The sequence below is a fragment of the Oryctolagus cuniculus genome, chromosome 6, assembly GCF_964237555.1.
Source record: "Oryctolagus cuniculus chromosome 6, mOryCun1.1, whole genome shotgun sequence".
Classification (NCBI taxonomy): Eukaryota; Metazoa; Chordata; class Mammalia; order Lagomorpha; family Leporidae; genus Oryctolagus; species Oryctolagus cuniculus.
Window position 1 is genome coordinate 85,954,977 of NC_091437.1, and position 19,201 is coordinate 85,974,177.

Sequence of the window (19,201 nt, forward strand, 5' to 3'; positions counted from 1 at the left end):
GCGCGGTGCGCTGGCCGCAGTGCGCCGGCCGCGTCAGCCATTGGAGGGTGAACCAACGGCAAAGCAAGACCTTTCTCTTTGTCTCTCTCACTGTCCACTCTGCCTGTCAAAAAAAAAAAAAAAAAAAAAAATTTACACCCAAGTGCAAAGGCTATAGAATAGCTAAAACAATTTTGACAAAGACAAACCTGGAGGGATTACTGATTTCATGATTTATTTTAAAGCTACTATAATCACTTTAGTCTGGTATTAGCAAATACAGAGGTTGGTGGAACAGAATAAAAAGTCCAGGAGAAGATCCATACATTTGTAGTCAACTTTTCTACACAGGTGCTAACTTACTGAAAGAAAGGGTAATCTTTTCATCAAAGGATGCTGGAAATAGGAGAATAACCAGATGTGAAAAACTGACCCTTCACTCTTAAACTTATATGCAAAAATTAACTGGAATTGTATCATAGACTAAAGTTTAGGAGCTCAAACTATTTTTAAAAATTCTAAAAGAAAACATAAAATCTGGTGACAGCTTTGGCAAACATCTCAGTTGGAACAGGAAAACACCAACTTTTAAAAAATTTTTTTTAAGATTTATTTATTTGAAAGAGTTAGAGAGGCAGAGGCAGAAAAAGAAGTCTGCCATCCGCTGGTTCACTCCCCAAATGGCCGCAACAGCCAGAGCTGAGCTGATCCAAAGCCAAGAGCTTCTTCCAGGTCTCACACATGAGTGTAGGGGCCCAAGGACTTGGGCCATCTTCTACTGCCCTCCCAGGCCATAGCAGAAAGCTGGATTGGAAGTGGGGCAGCTGGAACATGAATCAGCACCCATATGGGATGCCAGCACGGCGGATGGCAGCTTCACCTGCTACGCCATGGCGCCAGCCACCAAAAATACAACTATTAAAGTAAAAAATCATAGCACAGTGCATATGGGATGCCCATGTCCTGTATTAGTGCAGATTCAAGTTCTACCTCCTCTCCCAATCCACTTCCTCTAACACCCTGGGAGGCAGCAGATGATGGCTAGAGTACTTAGTTTCCACCACCTGTATGAGAATCATGGATGGAATTTCTGGTTCTTGATGTCTTCCCTATTCCAGCCTCTGCTGTTGCTGACATCTGGGGAATGAACCAATGGACGGAAGATTGGTATCTATCCCTTCTCCCCTGTCATTCTACCTTCCTTATAAATATAACATTTTTTTAAAGGAAAAAAAATCAAGTTGCACTTCCACAGAATTAAAAAGTTGGTGACCAAGACAGTTATGGAACTGAAATCCAAAATACAGACTGGGAGATACTATTTCCAAAACATCTCTGACAAAGTATTTTTATCTAGAATATGTAGAGAATTCTTAGAGTTCATTAGGAAGAAAGTACTCGGGTGTTTTGTGTTGTGTCAATTTGAGGAACTGAAAGAGAGTTCTCTCATCCACTGGTTCACTCTCCAAATTCATGCCATGGCTGGGACTGGGCTAAGCGAAGCTGGGAGGCCAGAACTCTCCAGGTCTCCTATATGGGTGACAGTAACTCAATTACTTGAGACATCACTGCTTCCTCTCGGGTCTGCATTAGCAGGAAGCTGGAATCAAAAGCTGGAACCAGGTATTGAACCAAGATATTTCAATATGGGACCCAGGAGTTTTAACCAGCAAGCTAACCACCTTCCCCCACATTTTTTTAAGAATGAGCAAAAAATTTGAGACAAGACTTCACTCAAGAAGACAGTGTTAGAGGAAATGTAAATAGACACAGCCACTTTAGAAATTAAATATATGACCTAGCCATTTTACTGCTAGATACTTACCCAACATAAGTATGTTTTCATACATCAACACAAAGAATTATGCACAAATACTTCTACAACCTTTATTTATATTAACCCAAAACTGGAAACAATCCAAGTATCACTTAAGAGGTGAATTGATAAATTGTGATATACTCTTACAGTGTAATAAAGCTCAGCAATAAAAAGGAATAGACTTTTGATATATGCAACAAAGTGGATAAAACTCAAAATAATTACACCAAGTGAAAAATACCCAGATTAAAAAAAACATTCTGTGAATACATTTATATAAAATCTTAGAAGCTGCAGGCTAATCTATAGGGGCATAAGACAGATTGTAAATTGCATAGGGAGGAAGAGGAATGGATTACAAATAGGATATGAAGAAACTTTTTTCAAGAATGAAGGCCTTCCAGGTATATGTGTGTGTGTATGTGTATGTGTGTGTATGTATTTTGTCAAATTTTATAAGTCGTTATACCCCAGTAAAACTGTAAAAAAAAAAAGACAATAAGATAGCAAAATAATATTATACTGGGTAGGTTTGATTTTAGAATTTATTATTTTAATGGAAATTGAAGTTTCTTATTTATAGATACATATGCATTATAAAAAGGTAAGTATTGATTACTTCTTTGTGGCTAGAAGTATTAGTATCTTGCTGCTCACTTAATAAGGATTTTTTTTTTTTTTTTTTTTGCCATCATTTAAATCATCTGATTAACCTTTGTAGGGTTAAAACTATTGGAGGAGGCTTTTACTCTTTCTACTGTAGAAGTCATTCTACCAGTAAAGTGTGAAATGAGAGAATATTTGGAGCATAAAGAAAATTTTCTTTTATCGTGCCAGTTTTTTTCTTTGTGTCTGAAACATGAGTGGCACCTTACTGGTGGCTTAGATTCGGTGGTTGTCCGGGAGAAGCATATAGTTCAAATATATGGGAAAAAAAGTATAATACATTCATAAAAGGTGTTGCTAATGATTACAGATGGGTGACCCTTATAATTAGGAATATAATGGATAGGAAACAACAGAGAGAAATAAATGAGATAATTATTATTGGATGAAGTGAATTGGGATAGACATCAAAACAGGGAATAAGCAGTTTTTGAGTTAGATACATTAAGCAGTAGGGAGCCAGTGGAAGGGTTTGAGGGCTAAGGAGACTAGTTGAAGTCCTGCCCATTCAAATTGTTATTTTGAGCAAAATAAATTTCTTTGGCAACCACTGTACTCAAAGGCAGTATGTACTGGACTGGAATCTCCGTTTCAGATTGCTGCTGATTCTAGCATTCTGGAACTCTTAACTCCGAATTCCTCTTCTGCTGGACAATTGGTTCTAAACACTTGATCCTAATAATACCCAGAATAATGCAGTTAATTATTATATCTTAAAAACAGAGGAAAAATGAATCAAAAGTGTGATCAACTTTGAATACCATAGCACACTTTCTACAGATCTCTTCCTTTGTTCCATGTTGATTAATAACATTGCTCTTTCTTACCCCTATTTAGTGATTTAGAATCTAGAAGAGAAGTAAAAAAGGAAGAAGGTGAAGCCTTTGCAAGAGAACATGGACTTATCTTCATGGAAACTTCTGCTAAGACCGCTTCCAATGTAGAAGAGGTAAATAAGGTCTTTTTTTTTTTTTTTTTTTTTTTTGACAGGCAGAGTGGACAGTGAGAGAGAGAGACAGAGAGAAAGGTCTTCCTTTGCCGTTGGTTCACCCTCCAATGGCCGCCGCGGCCGGCGCGCTGCGGCCGGCGCACCGCACTGATCCGAAGGCAGGAGCCAGGTGCTTCTCCTAGTCTCCCATGGGGTGCAGGGCCCAAGAGCTTGGGCCATCCTCCACTACACTACCAGGCCATAGCAGAGAGCTGGCCTGGAATGGGGGCAACCGGGACGGAATCCGGCGCCCTGACCGGGACTAGAACCCGGTGTAAGGCGGAGGATTAGCCTATTGAGCCGTGGCACCGGCCTAAATAAGCTCTTTTAAATGGCTGCCATCTTCTTAACAAACATTTTATATACCTTGACATTTGTTTATTGTTATTTCTTCCATAAGCTCTTTAGTCTTTGATAGTATTTTAAGTTCATCATAAAGTAAGAAAACCACTTTCCTTTGAAATACCATGTAACATGTCATCCTTTATCAGCCTCCTAAGTTACATGCAGAGCTTTCTCTTTTTTTGTTTTTGTTTTTGTTTTTGTTTTTGACAGGCAGAGTGGATAGTGTGAGAGACAGACAGAGAGAAAGGTCTTCCTTTGCCATTGGTTCACCCTCCAATGGCCGTGTGGCTGGCACGCTGCGGCCAGCGCACCGCGCTGATCTGATGGCAGGAGCCAGGTACTTATCCTGGTCTCCCATGGGGTGCAGGGCCCAGGGACTTGGGCCATCCTCCACTGCACTCCCCGGCCACAGCAGAGAGCTGGCCTGGAAGAGGGACAACTGGGACAGAATCCGGTGCCCCGACCGGGACTAGAACCCTGTGTGCCGGCGCCGCAAGGTGGAGGATTAGCCTAGTGAGCCGTGGCGCCGGCCAGAGCTTTCTCTTGAAACATAAATGTTTTAACACATCTTTTTATGCATTTTGTCTGAAATCCATTTTATTTTGCATTGGGGCGGGGGGAGAACACTAATGAAATTTGGAAGTGTTTCAAGATGCCAAACAATTGTAGCTCTTTTTATCTACTTCTGCCTAAGTGAGTATGCTATTACTACTATGTAATATTATATAAAACATGGGAACTCTGTCATTGTTAATAGAAATAATTTGCATTAGCCAATTATTTCTGTTGATTAATACAAACTATTGAAAAATTTCTGAGCTTGTGTTCTTTTAGCTATGTTTTTGGATATGGCATATATATATTTCATACATAAATGATTAGATGGTTTTCCTTTCTAAGTAAATGTAGTAATACATTCTTACTTTATAAAAAGAAATGAAGCTAAGAAATTAAATAATTTACCCAAAGTAATGCTTAGTTCCTGTCTTTTGTATAAGAACGTCTCATAAGAGTGATAGCAGAAAGGAGTTCTTGAAACAAACAATTGAAGAATCTCATTGTACTAAGGATAGCAGATGACAGATTCCCAGGCAGCAGTTAGCATTGTGACTGACATAGTAAGAAGTCAGTAAATATTTATTAAGAATAATACTTGACGCTTTTCTAATTACCCTTAAACCCACAAATTGACTATAGTTAATTCTACAGCACTGGTATTTTCATTGACAAATTCTTTCTGTCTTGATGAGATGTTCTGTGATTATTCTTAATGCATTTCCTACAGACACCACCTAATGCTAGACCTGTTGCTTGCAGTAATTTCAACTTGATAACACAACAGGAACAATTTCAGACAACACATCCAGAAAGAAACCCATTCCATCCTTTTATCCAACTTGAAATATGTGTATCAAACTACCTTTCAGTAGAGGTGCTGTTTGTATCTGCTTCTGCTTAAATAAGTATTATGTTATTGCTTTGTAACATTATTTAGAGCTTAAGAACTCTGTCATCTCTAATAGTTTTGTGTATGTGTGTTTTAAACCACAAGGCCAGTATGCTGGATAAGATTCCAGACATTGGAAAAATGTCCTTATAATTATTCACAATGTTGTTTCTTCTTGATTTTTAAGAACCATAAATTCACAATTCAGTTGTCTGCATTCTTTTTTTAAAAGATTTATTTATTTATTTATTTGAAAAAGTTACACAGAGAGAAGGAGAGGCAGAGAGAGAGAGAGGTCTGCCATCCGCTGGTTCATTCCTCAGATGACCACAACGGCCAGAGCTGTGCCGATCTGAAGCCAGGAGCCAGGAGCTTCCTCCAGGTCTTCCCACAAGGGTGCAGGGGCCCAAAGACTTGGGTCATCTCCTACTGCCCTCCCAGGCCATAGCAGAGAGCTGGATGGGAAGTGAAGCCGCTGGGACTCAAACCGGCACCCATATGGGGTGCTGGCACTGCAGATGGTAGCTTTACCTGCTATGCCACAGCACCGGCCCCACGTTCTCTGCATTTTAACAAAGATCCATACTATGAAGTCAGAGGATATACCATCAAGTAGTGGGAAATTATTCTTGATTTCTAAATCTCTAATGCCTTTGTGCTAATCTTCTTAACATGTAACAATTAGTATTTTTTTATAAACAGCAAATTACTGTTGTCATGTGGCTGAACACTTGAATGAAATATATTTTGTTAATGTTTTCACAGAATTTTATGAATTTTTGTGACTTTGGTTAATAAAATAATTTGTAAAATTTAATCTAGCAGAGATTTTCTATGCATGTGAAAGAATAGAGAAAATTTGTCTCCCAAATGGCAAGGATTTTAAGCAATAATCTGATATGATTTCATTTTTAAAGGATTCACATATGAATATTACATAATATCTAGTCTTCCATGAGATTTTACCTAAAAGTTAAAACTATTTCATGACAAAGTATTTTGAGAAAGTGAAAGTTGGTTATTTGATCTAATAAAAGGCTAGATTTAAACTTTAATCTCTTAGCATGACTTAGCAACTGATTGAACATGAAAATAATAACCAAGGGACTTTTGCTCTGAAAAGATGGAATAGATTTCTGTTCCTTTACTTGTCCTACTGAGTAAAAATGAAGCCCTGGATATTATGTTAAAAAAAAAAAAAAAAATATATATATATATATATATATATATATATATATATATATAAAACAAATAAAAGAAAGTGGAGAGAAGAAAGCAGACTAACTACATACTTTGATACTTGAGCAGTGACAGAGCTCTATTTTATATTTTGTATTCCACACTGGATCCTGAAGAGACTGAAAACCTGAAAAGGCCAGTGAGCACCATGAGAAAAAGAAAGCCTGTGCTAGGTTGAGCATTGTGGCACACTGGTTAAGCCACTGCGTGGGACACCTGCACCCCTATCAGAGTGCCAGTCTGAGTCCTGGCTGTTCCAGTTCCCATCCAGCTTTCTGTGAGTGTGTCTTGGGAGCAGCAGATGCTGACTCAAGTGCGTAGTCATGTGCCACCCCTGTGGGACACCCAGATGAAGTTCTGGGCTCCGGGCTTCAACCTGGCCCAGCTCTGGGTATGTAGAGAGTAACCAGCAAATGAAAGAGCACACATGCACTCTTGTTCGCCCTTTCACTGTTTGCTGAACTTTCAAGTAGATGAAAACAAAATAATAAACATTTTTAAAATAATAAACATCTTAAAATATAAACATTTAAAAATAAAGTGTAGCCAAAGGGCCAGGAAAGGAGCAGCTGACAAGAGAAAAAGAATTCTTGGATAGCCATTCTTCTGTAGGCAGATACCACAGGGAATACTTCCACCATTGCCAGGCCATAATGAGGTTCTCCTACGCTCACCTTGGAGTGACTAAGTGGCAACTCTGCCACCACAACCATTTCTCTGTTGCAGCTGCATAAGAGGAAGTCAACTAAAGTAAAAATACAAGAGTCAAATCTCATAAAACAGTACCCAAAATACCCAGATTTCAATAGAAAATTACTCATCATATCTGTAACCAAGATTTCAAAATGCTGCTGCAGACATTCTGGGGGTGAACCAGAGAATGGAACATTTCTCCTTGTTTCTTCCTGTCTCTGTCACTTGCCCTTTTAAATAAATATATAAATGGGTCCTTTTCGGGGGGCGGATAAGAGTCAGTAAAAGAAATATAAGATGAAAAGAACCAAATAGAAATTTGAGAACTGAAAAATACAATAATTAAAATAAACTCAGTGGATGAGCTAAACAAAAAAATGAGAAGGACAGAGGAAGGAAGTAGTGAACTCAGTGATAAAATAATTAAGACTATGCAGTTAAACTACAGAGAGAAAATAGACTGGAAAGAACAAACAAATGGCCCAAGAGGCTATTACCAATGCTATTTTTTTTTATTATAAACACTTTTATTTAGTAAATACAATTTTCCAAAGTACAGTTTATGGATTACAATGGCTTTTCCCCCCCATGACTTTCCTGCCACCCACACCCCTCCCATCTCCCACTGCCTCTCCCATTCCATTCACATCAAGATTCATTTTCAGTTATCTTTATATACAGAAGATCGATTTAGTATATATTAAGTAAAGATTTCATCAGTTTGCACCACACAGAACATAAAGTGTAAAATACTGTTTGATACTAGTTATAGCATTAATTCACATTGGACAACACATTAAAGACAGAGATCCTACATGAGGAGTAAGTACACAGTGACTCCTGTTGTTGGCTTAACAATTTGACACTCTTGTTTATGGCGTCAGAAATCTCCCTAGGCTCTAGTCATGAGTTTCCAAGGCTATGGAAGCCTTTTGTGTTCGCCGACTCCAATCTTATTTAGACAAGGTCATAGTCAAAATGGAAGTTCTCTCCTCCCTTCAGAGAAAGGTACCTCCTCCTTTGATGGCCCGTTCTTTCTACTGGGATTTCACTTGCGGAGATCTTTCATTTAGGTGGTTTTTTTTGTGTTTTTTTTTTTTGTTTTTGTTTTTTTGCCAGAGTGTCTTGGTTTTCCATGCCTAAAATACTCTCATGGGCTCTTCAGCCAGATCCGAATGCCTTAAGGGCTGATTCTGAGGCCAGAGTGCTGTTTAGGACATCTGCCATTCTATGGGTCTGCTGTGTATCCCACTTCCCATGTTGGATCATTCTCTCCCTTTTTGATTCTATCAATTAGTATTAGCAGACACTAGACTTGTTTGTGTGATCCCTTTGACTCTTAGACCTATCAGTGTGATCAATTGTGAACTGAAATTGATCACTTGAACTAGTGAGATGGCCTTATTACCAATGCTATTATATACTATGTCATTGATTCTAGAAGGAAAAGAGAAAGGAGATGGCTCTGAAAATGTACTTAAGAAAATAATGAAGGTACTTAAGAAAATAATGGCCAAAATTTCCTAAATAGTGACAAAAGATATGTTTTACAGATTCAAGAAGCTGAGGTAACCTGAAAGAGAATAAATTCAAACAGTCCCACACCAAGACAAACCTCTGTATAGTCAAATCTCTGAGAGTGAAAGACAGAAAAATCCTAAAAGCCATGAGAAATAACATGTATAGGGGAAAACAATTCAAAAGACAGCAAATTTTCTCAACGGAAACTGTGGAGGCCCAAAGAAAATAGCACATTTTTCAGGGATTGAAAGAAAACTGCCAACCCAGAATCCTATACCCAGCAAAAAATTATCTTCTAGGAGTGAAAGAGAAATGAAGACATTTTCAGATGAAGGAAAACTAGGATTTTTGTCAATGACAGATCCACCATAAAAGAGCAGCTAAAGGAAGTCATCTAGTAGAAATGAAATGATAAAAGAATAAATCTTGGAATACTGTAATGGATGAAAGCACAATGAACAAGCAAAAACTCCAAGTCTGATGTGGTTATTAGTGTACATATAGGAAATACTTACAAACCATGGAGGAAAAAAGGATGTAAGTAAGGTTTCTACGCTTGATTTGATAACATGACAACACAAATAGACCATGATAAATATCTAGTTATTCCTAAAAACGTTATACAGATTGTCACTTATCCAAAATGCTGAGACCAAAATGTTTCAGATTTGGGATTGTTTTGGATTTTGAATATTTGCATTGATTTTACTGGTTGAGCATCCCTAATCTAAAAATCTGAACTCCAAAGTGCTCCAGAATTTGACTTTCTGAGCATTTTATTCTCAACATTTTACAAGGAAGTACACTAAAACAATAATGTTAGAACTCTTTAAAAAAAAAAAAAAAAACTGTTTTTAATGAGTAGGAAGGAAAGAGAAAAAAAATGGCAGGCTTATGCTCCCACATTAGTAACTACATGTAATGTAAATGGTCTTGATATACCAGCAATTGACAGAATTTAAAAATATGGCTTAACTAATATGACATCTGTAACAAATTCACTTCAAATACAGTGATACTCCCAAGTTGAAAATGATGAAAAAATACATCATACAAACTAATCAATGCAGAAGTGACCACATTCATAATAAAGTAGGCTCGGTTAAAAAAAAAAAAAAAAAGGCAGAGTGGCACATTACATGATGTTTAAAAGTCAATTCACCAGAAGGGCATAACACTCTTAAATGTATATGTATCAGACAATGGGTCTTAGTTGTGTGAGGCACAAAACTGATAAAGCTGATAAGCATCCTTAGTTTTTACATCCGTTAGGTTCCCACAGAGCATATAAAATAAACCTCAGTAGACTTAAAAGTATTGAAGTTATGCAAAATGTATTCTGCAGTCACAATGGAATTAAGCAAGGAATCAGTGATGGGTAAATGGGGAGGTCTACTGAACAATTCAGTTCTAATCTGTAGGTTAAAGAAGAAGTTAGAGAAAGTACAACATCGAATTTACTGAATGAAAATACAGTATATCAACGTGTGGAAAAGCAGTGCTACAGATTTATAGAAATAAATGCAGTAATAAAGAGAAAAATCCTAACTTATATCTCACAAACTCAAAGCAAAATAAACCCCCCAAAAAGAAAAAATAAACCTGGAGGAAGGAAATAGTAAAGAGCAGAAATAATGACATTGGAAATAAAAATCGATTAAACAAAGTTCATTTTGGGGGTTGACATTGTGGCACAGCAGATTAAGCCACCGCCTGGGACATACAAATCCCATATTGGAGTTCCTGGGATGAAGTTCTACCTCACTTTCAATCCAGCTTCTTGCTGACACGCACACCGGGAGGCAGCAGGTGATGATTCAAGTACTCAGGTCCTTGCTACCCATATGGGAGATCCAGATTGAGTTCTAGGCTCCCGGCTTTGGCCTGGCACAGCCCCAGCTGTTGCCAGGCATTTGGGGAATGAATCAGCAAATAGAAAATACTGTTCTCTCAATCTGTCAGTCTGTCACATGCCTGTCAAGAAATAAAAATAAATAAAGAGTTTTTAAGATTTATTTATATGGAAGGCACAGTTACAGAGAGAAAGGGAGAAACAGAGAAGTCTTCCATCCACTCATTCACTCCACATATGGCTGCAATGGCCAAGATTGGACCAGGCTAAAGCCAGGAACCAGGGGTTTCTTCGGGATCACCCACATGAGTGTGGGGGCCCAAGAGCTTGGGCCATCCTCTACTGCTTTCCCAGGCATATTAGGAGGGGGCTGGATTGGAAGTGGAGCAGCCAGGACATGAATTGGTGCCCATTTTGGATGCCAGCACTGCAGGCAGAGGCTTAACCTACTATGCCACAACACCGGCCGCTTCCCTGGAGAATTCTGCCAAACATTTAAGTAAGGTATGAATACTAATTCTATACTACCTTTTCAAGGCAATATAAGAAATAGAATACTACCCTCTTTATTTTATGAAACTAATATCAAAGCTAAAAGACCTCACAAAACAATAAATAAGACTGATTATTCTTTATTGATATGTAAGCAGAATCCTCAACAAACTGCTAGTAGCCACAATTTCAACAATGTATATAATCATGTACATGTACATATATAGACTACGTCACCAAATGGGATTTATTCCAAGGATACAAGACTTGTTCAGTATTCAGAAACCAGTCAGTCAGTATAATCTACCTTTTTATCAGAGTAAAGCAGAATCACATGATCATAGTGATGCAGGAAAACCATGACAAAATTCAACACCAACATGTTTTAAAACTCCCAGAAAAATAGAAATTGAGAATTTCCTCAGCATGTTAAGGACCATGCACAAAAGCTACCCTATAATTAACATTATAGGTGCCAGTGATGTGGTACAGCAGGTTAAACCATCACCTGCCGTACAAAAATCTCATATAAACAACTGTTCAATCCCAGCTGCTTCACTTCCAGTCCAGTTCCCTGCCATTGTGCCTGGGAAAGCAGCAGAGGATGGTCCAAACGCTTGAGCCCCCGCCACCCACTTAGCAAACCAAGTTGGAGTTCCAGGCTTGGTTTTGCCCAGTGCCAGATGTTAGGGAGTAAACCAGCAGATGGAAGATATCCCTCTCTCCCTCCCTCCCTCCCTTTCAATTAGTAAATAAATCTTTTTTAAAAAATGAAAAAAAAAAGTTAACATTATTCTTAATGTCAGAAGTCAAAATATTTTGTCTCTTTGGTAAGGAACAAAGCAGGAATATCTGTTCTCACCACTATTCAACATTGTTGCTGGAAATTCTAGGTAATGCTACAAAGCAAGAAAAGGAAATAAAAGGCTTACAACTCAGGAGGGAAGAAATAAAGTTTACTATATTTGTTTATGACATGATTATGTCAGCTGATAATCTCAAGGAATTTACAAGATAAAAAAAAGTCTTGGGGCCGGCACTGTGGCTTAGCTGGTAGCTGCCACCTGCAGTGCCAGCATCCCGTATGGGTGCCAGTTTGAGTCCCAGCTGCTCCACTTCTGTTCCAGTTCTCTGCTATGGCCTGGGAAAGCAGTAGAAGTGCTTGGGCCCCTGCACCTGCATGGTAGACCCAGAGGAAGCTCCTGGCTTCAGATTGGCTCAGCTCTGGCAATTGCAGCCATTTTGGGAGTGAACCAGTGGATGAAAGACCTCTCTCTCTCTCTCTCAGTCTCTCTGCCTCTGCCCCTCTGTAACTCTGCCTTTCAAATAAATAAATTTAAAAAAAAAATTGTGTAACTGATAAGTGAGTTAATAAGCAAGGTTGCAAGATACAAGATAGGACCAGCACTGTGGCATAGTGGGATGGGTTCTGGTTTAAATCCCAGCTACTCCACTTCTGATCTAGTTCTCTGCTATGGCCTGGGAAAGCAATAGAAGATGACCCAAGTCTTTGGACCCCTGCACCTGCTTGGGAGACCTGGAAGAAATTCCTGGCTCCTGACTTTAGGTTGGCCCAGCTCTGACCATTGCAGCTGTTTGGGGAGTGAACCAGAGGATGGAAGAGCTGTATCTGTCTGTCTGTCTGTCTGTCTCTCTCCCTCTCTCCTTCTCTCTCCCTTCTTCCCGCTCTCTCCCTTCCTCCCTCCCTCCATCCTTGCCTCTGCCTCTCTGTAATTCTGCCTTTCAAATAAATAAATAAATCTTTAAAAAAAGATACAAGATAAACATAAAAATCATTTCTGTATCATAATAATGAAAACATGAACACCAAAATTTAGACTTAGTACTATTTTTGTCACAAAAACTCAAATGATATAATGAAATACTTAGGTATTAATTTTAAAACAATATGTGCAGGCCATATATGCTGAAAACCACAAAACAATAGTGAAAGAAGTAAAAGATTAAGTGCATGAAGAGAGACATGTTTTGTTCATTAGAATCATTGCCCTTGTAAAGATGTTACTTTTTCACAAATTGATATCAAGGTTTAATACAATTCTTATGAAGCAAATTCTAATGATATGTTTATACAAATAGATAACATAAATGAAAACACGAGGGGGTTAGAGTAGCTAAAACACTTAGAAAGAAAAGAATTAAATTGGATTAATCTCTGTATTTCAAGTTTTATATAGCTTCAGTCATCATGACTATGTGATATTGGTAAACTAATAGACACATATGTCAGTGGGGCCAACTAAATAATCCAGAAATACACTGACAAAAATATACACAATATATTTTTAATAGAAAACATTTTTTAATAAATATAAATTTCATAGGTACAACTTTTGGGTTATCACCACATATTTTTAACAAAGGTAATGAAGCAATTCAGTGGAGGAAGGTAACCTTTTCAATAAATGGTGCTGTAGCAATTACAAATCTGTAAGACAAAAAAGCATGAACCTCAGCCTATCTCACACTTTTTACAGTAGCTAACTCAAAATGAATTACAGAATTAAATGTAAAACATTTAACTGTTATCTTTTTTTTTTTTTTTTTTTTTTTTTTTTGACAGGCAGAGTGGACAGTGAGAGAGAGAGAGACAGAAAGGTCTTCCTTTTCTGGCTGAAAAGCCCATGAGAGTATTTCAGGCATGGAAAGCCAAGACACTCTGGCAAAAAGATCTCTGTGAGTGAGATCCCAGTGGAAAGAACAGGTCTTCAAAGAGGGAGGTGCCTTTCTCTGAAGGGAGGAGAGAACCTCCACTTTGACTATGACCGTGTCTAAACAAGATAAGAGTCGGAGAACTCAAAAGGCTTCCATAGCCTTGGAAACTCATGACTGGAGCATAGGGAGATTACTGATGCCATAAACAGGAGTGTCAATTTGTAAAGTCAACAACAGGAGTCACTGTGCACTTACTCCTCATGTAGGATCTCTGTCCTTAATGTGCTGTACACTGAGGCTTAATGCTATAACGAGTACTCAAACAGTATATTTCACTTTGTGTTTCTATGGGGGTGCAAACGATTGAAATCTTTACTTAATGTACACTAAACTGATCTTCTGTAAAAAAAAAAAAAAGAAAAGAAAAAAAGAAATTATCAATTCCCAACTTGACTCTCACTGGGATTAAACATGACAATAGGTCTGATCTGATTTCATCATGATTTAAAAAAAAATCATCTATTATTTTTCACTTTATGTTTCTGTGTGGGAGCAAACTGTTGAAATCCTTACTTAAGGTATACTAAGCTGATCTTCTGTATATTAAGATAATCGAAAATGAATCTTGATGTGAATGGAAGGGGAGAGGGAGTGGGAAAGGGGAGGGTTGTGGGTGGGAGGGACGGTATGGGGGGGGAAGCCATTGTAACCCATGAGTCGTACTTTGGAAATTTATATTCATTAAATAAAAGATTAAAAAAAAAAAAAAAAGAAAGGTCTTCCTTTGCCATTGGTTCACCCTCCAGTGGCTGGCGCGCTGCGTCCGGCGCACCGCGCTGATCCGATGGCAGGAGCCAGGTACTTCTCCTGGTCTCCCATGGGGTGCAGGACCCAAGCACTTGGGCCATCCTCCACTGCACTCCCTGGCCACAGCAGAGAGCTGGCCTGGAAGAGGGGCAACCAGGACAGAATCCGGCGCCCCGACCAGGACTAGAACCTGGTGTGCCGGTGCCGCAAGGCGGAGGATTAGCCTAGTGAGCCGTGGCGCTGGCCCGAACTGTTATCTTTTACATTTAAAAATCTTCAGCATATGGGCCTAGACATACTCATCACCAAACGATAACACTAATAGGAAAATCTGATAAATTAGCCTTCAAAAATATTTAATGATGGGGTGGGTATTGTGGCACAGCATGTTGAGCCACCACTTGAGATAACTACCTTGGACATCAGAGTGCCACTTCAAGTCCTGGCTACTCCATTCCCAGTCCAGTTTCCCGCTGATGCATCCTGGGTTGCAGAAGATGATGGCTCAGCTTTGCTTGGGCCTGTGCCACTTATGGGAGAGACTGATATAGAGCTTTGGGCTTCTGTCTTTATCCCGGCCCAACTCTGGCACTTGGAGACATTTGAGGAGGGAACCAGCAGGTAGATGATATCTTTCTCTCTTTCTGTATTGTTCTTCCTTTCAAGTAGATGAAAGTAAATATTTAAAGAACACTTACTCACTGTGAAAGGGCATGTTAAATAGATTTTAAAAATGTACAGATTGAGAGAAAATATTTGGAAAAATACCAAACAAAGGACTAGTATGTAGAATATAAAAACTCATTAGTAAATTTTTAAAAATCAGAAAATGGTTAAAGGACAGTAGATTGTTCATCAAAATGTATGTACAAATGGCAGTTAAGCACTTGTAAAAATATTCAGCATTACTAACCACTGAGGAAATTGCTAATTGAAACCTCAGTGAAATAGCACTACATACCCATCACAATGGCTAAAATGGAAAAAAAGGAAAACACCAAATGCTAATGAGCATGTGGAGGAACTTGATTACTCCTACATTGCTGGTGGTGATATAAAAATGACATCAGCCCTCTGGGAAACAGTTTGTAGTTTATTTAAACATTAAGAATACAACTAACATGTGGCCATGCAATTAGATCCCTGAGCATTATCTTAGGAAAAAGAAGACTTATGTTCACACAAAAAGCTATACACCAATGTTCATAGCTGTTTTATTCTTAATAGCCAAAAACTAGAAATAACCCAGAGAACTGGGTTGATGAATGATTGGGCAAAATATGGTATATCCACACCATGGAATAGTGCTGAACAATAAAATGGACAGATTACTGAAATGCAGCAACCGGGCTGAATCTGCAGAGAGCTTTGGTAGTGAGTAAAAATCATTTCCAAAGATTGCAAACTATATGATTTGATCTGTATAACTAGCTTTGTCTCTCTTCCTCTCTTTATTTTTTGAGAGTCAAAGAGTACACACCCATCCACTGGTTCATTCTCCAAATGCCCACGCAACCAGGATTAGGCCAACTCAAAGCTGAGAGTCAAGAATGGAGAACCCAATCGAGGTCTCCACATGTGTGGCAAGGACCCAACTACCTAAGTGATCACCTGCCGCATCCCATAGACCACATTGGCAGAAAGCTGGAATCAGAAGCAGATCAGGACTCAAACCCAAGAACTGTGAATTCGGGATGCAGGCCTCCTAGCCAGTATCTCACCACCAGGCCAAATGCCTACCCCTCTGTAACTTTCTTAAAAAAGACAAAATGAGAGGCAGGCTCATTGCCCTGATTAAAGGAGCCTATGGAGTAACAGCGAAGTGGATATAGTACAAAAATGTACATGAGAGGAGCAGGTGTTTTGTGCAGTGGTTAAATGCTTTGGGGGATGCCTGCAACACATATCAGTGTCTGGGTTCAAGATTGTGGCAGGCTAGAAAAAGTACCCATTCCCAGAAGACTTATGCTGTCTATTTGAAGACTTAAAAATAGCTTAGAAGTAATGTATTTATGTCTATACTTTCTTCCCTGTTTGTCTTTATGTATTTTACTTCTACATTGAAAACTTATTTTCTCAGATCTATTACCAGAACTTAAAGTATTATATCCCCTCCAGGACATCTGAAGGGTTAGTAAAGGTGATTGAGGTGAGATTAATGGTTAAAGTTACCATTTGCCAAACAGTTGTCAACTTTGTCAGCTGTTCTCAGTTGTTAGCCATTTGGTAGGGTTTTATTTTCCCTGTGTTTATCAGTTTTGCCTAAAGAATTGTAACTTCATGGGAAGTGAGAAAAGTATATAAACATCAAAAATGTTGAGGCAGAATTCATAAGGACTTTGGGAAAAGGTGCTTTCTCTCTAGCCTTCCATATCTTTGCTAAACATCATTATGCAGATCTGGTTGTTTAAGATGTCTCACATCAGGGCTGGAAATTCCTGACTTAGCTGCTAAAATGCTAAAGGTATAGCCAAGATGATAGCTGATAATCTAGCCAGCTAGCCTCAGACAGTTTGCAGTATCCTGCTGAGCCACCTAAACTGACAGGAGAGATGGATTTCTGTGCCTTGGAGAACACCCTACTTAATAAGGCTAGGAAGAAGACTAAGATCAAAACTTGCTAGTGCTTCTGTACTTGGAAATCTGCAGACATTGAGAGGCCATCTTACTTTTCTTGGACTTTGTGTGGTGAAGCATGTATTTTTTTGTAACTGGAATGTGGTTGTGAACTAAAAGTTGTCCCCTTAACCCTGTTCTCAGAGACAAGCCCATGAATGCTGAGGCATCCATAACAATTTTTCCTTGGAAATCTGACCTGGCCTTATCAGGCTTCTTGAGGATAGCTTAGGTTAGTATTTACTACTCTCCTCCACATATTAGAAGACTTGGCTGACTAACATCAATTTCTCTAACTTTAATCTGGCTATCACCCTAGGAACCTTCTTAGATGATCCAAAGCAAACTTTTACTTTAATAGTTACGTTCATTTTCTGTACCTCTAAAACAGGTAGGTAACCATTAGACCTAAGAAAATCACACTGATACGTACATGTCATACACCTTAAACTCATATTTACCTATAATGTATACTCACATATGTAATTTTCCACCTACCAATATTTTCCCATGTGTAAATGACATAAGCAAAGAATTCTACGTGTCCAAAATAAAAATGTGTTCCTTCCTCAAAACCTGATTTTCTTCCTGTTTATCTCCTATGTGGTATACCCTTCAGTCTCAGTCACTTAAAGTGGAGTCATCCTTAAATACCTTGCCATTTTTGCCCTTTCATTTACCTAGCTCAGTTAATTTCTTCAAAGTAGGTTTTCTATGTTTGATCTTTGATTTTTTGTCTTGTTGCACCATTTTAATTGCTTTAATTTGCTTCTTAACTATTATTCTTGTAGACTCCTCACTGGTCCTCCTGTTGTCAACCTTGATGTCTCATAATTCATCCTCTGAGTTTGTCCCTCACCTGCTTCTTACCTTTTCAAGGTTTCTTCATCCCTATAAGGCCACCGCCCTGACCTCATCTCACGTGTGTCCCTGTCCCCAACTACCAACAGAAATGTGCTTAAAATCTGCCCCTCTTTGTTCCCCTCGGTTTTCCTAAAAAATGAGCGGGAGATTGCTTATCCTCTAGGCCTTTCCTTGCAGGGCTTTCCTTCCCAGAAGTGTTCATGCCATATTCTAATTTTGGTTTTGCATGTGTCATGTATTACCACATCCTTGAGGTTTAATACAGTTGCATTTATCAGAGTATCCTCAGTGTCTGGTACAATTCAAGCATTTGGTAAGTGCTTACTAAATGAAGAATTAAATTACTGAAGAACTAACCATATCTTTGTGCTGTATCTGACAGAAAGTGAACAGGAATTCCATAACTGCCGTAATCTCCAGTAGTTCTAATCTCTTTCCCCCTTTATTTCTCAACTAATTGATTAAGGTTGGTTTAGGTCACCTCCTTTCCTTCTTAATAAGCATTCATTGGTGATACTCATTTTTGTGAAGGATAGGAAGGAGACAGAGGACATAAATAATCGCTAATTTCATATAGTTCCAATGATAATTCTAGAAATCCAAAATAATTTCTTCTAGCTGGAAGGATTTTGAATGATATAAGAAGTATGTGCTTTTTCTGTTCAAGTTTAACTGCAGCATAAGTACATGAAAATTCCTTTGACTTTTATTAAAGGTAAGTAATCCTAGCAAAGAAAAGATAAATGTGGTGAGAAGAATATTAGATTCTAATCCTCCTTCTGTTATAATTGTATATGGTCTCAGGTAAGACGTTTCTCCTTTTGCAGCTCAGTCATCCATTAACAGGGAGTTACTGTTCCGTAGGCTTAGCAGCAACCCTTTTTCTTCAATGAGAAACAGGGAAACTGTAAAATAAGGCAGAGCAGCAATACTTTGCTATGAAGAGAGGTGTAAGGAGGAAGATCTTCTCACTTCCCTGGCATATCCCCATTGCCTGTCTCTTGCCCAAGAAGTGGCTCCTGCAGAATTGCCTTGAAATAAAATTTGAAAGCTGCTGTGTTGAATGATGTATGCAAGCATTTCAAAAGTTCATGGAAAAATAGAATTGAAAGATGTTTATTTTGATGCAGAAAAAAGTTTTTGAAATCCATAGTTTCTCATTAAAACACATTTTCCATTAATAGTTTTGAAGATTCC

General features: G+C 38.5%; 1 protein-coding gene across 5 annotated transcripts in view; it reads left to right on the top strand.

The window, feature by feature from the left end:
• RAB2A (RAB2A, member RAS oncogene family) overlaps window positions 1-19,201 on the top strand; it is a 95,559-nt gene that overhangs the window by 66,652 nt on the left and 9,706 nt on the right. For 4 of the 5 annotated variants that reach the window (XM_070074985.1, XM_051843285.2, NM_001101702.1 and 1 more), the window contains 1 exon segment: window positions 3,302-3,413. In XM_070074985.1, coding sequence (XP_069931086.1) covers window positions 3,302-3,413 — 112 coding nt within the window. 5 annotated transcript variants of the gene reach the window in all.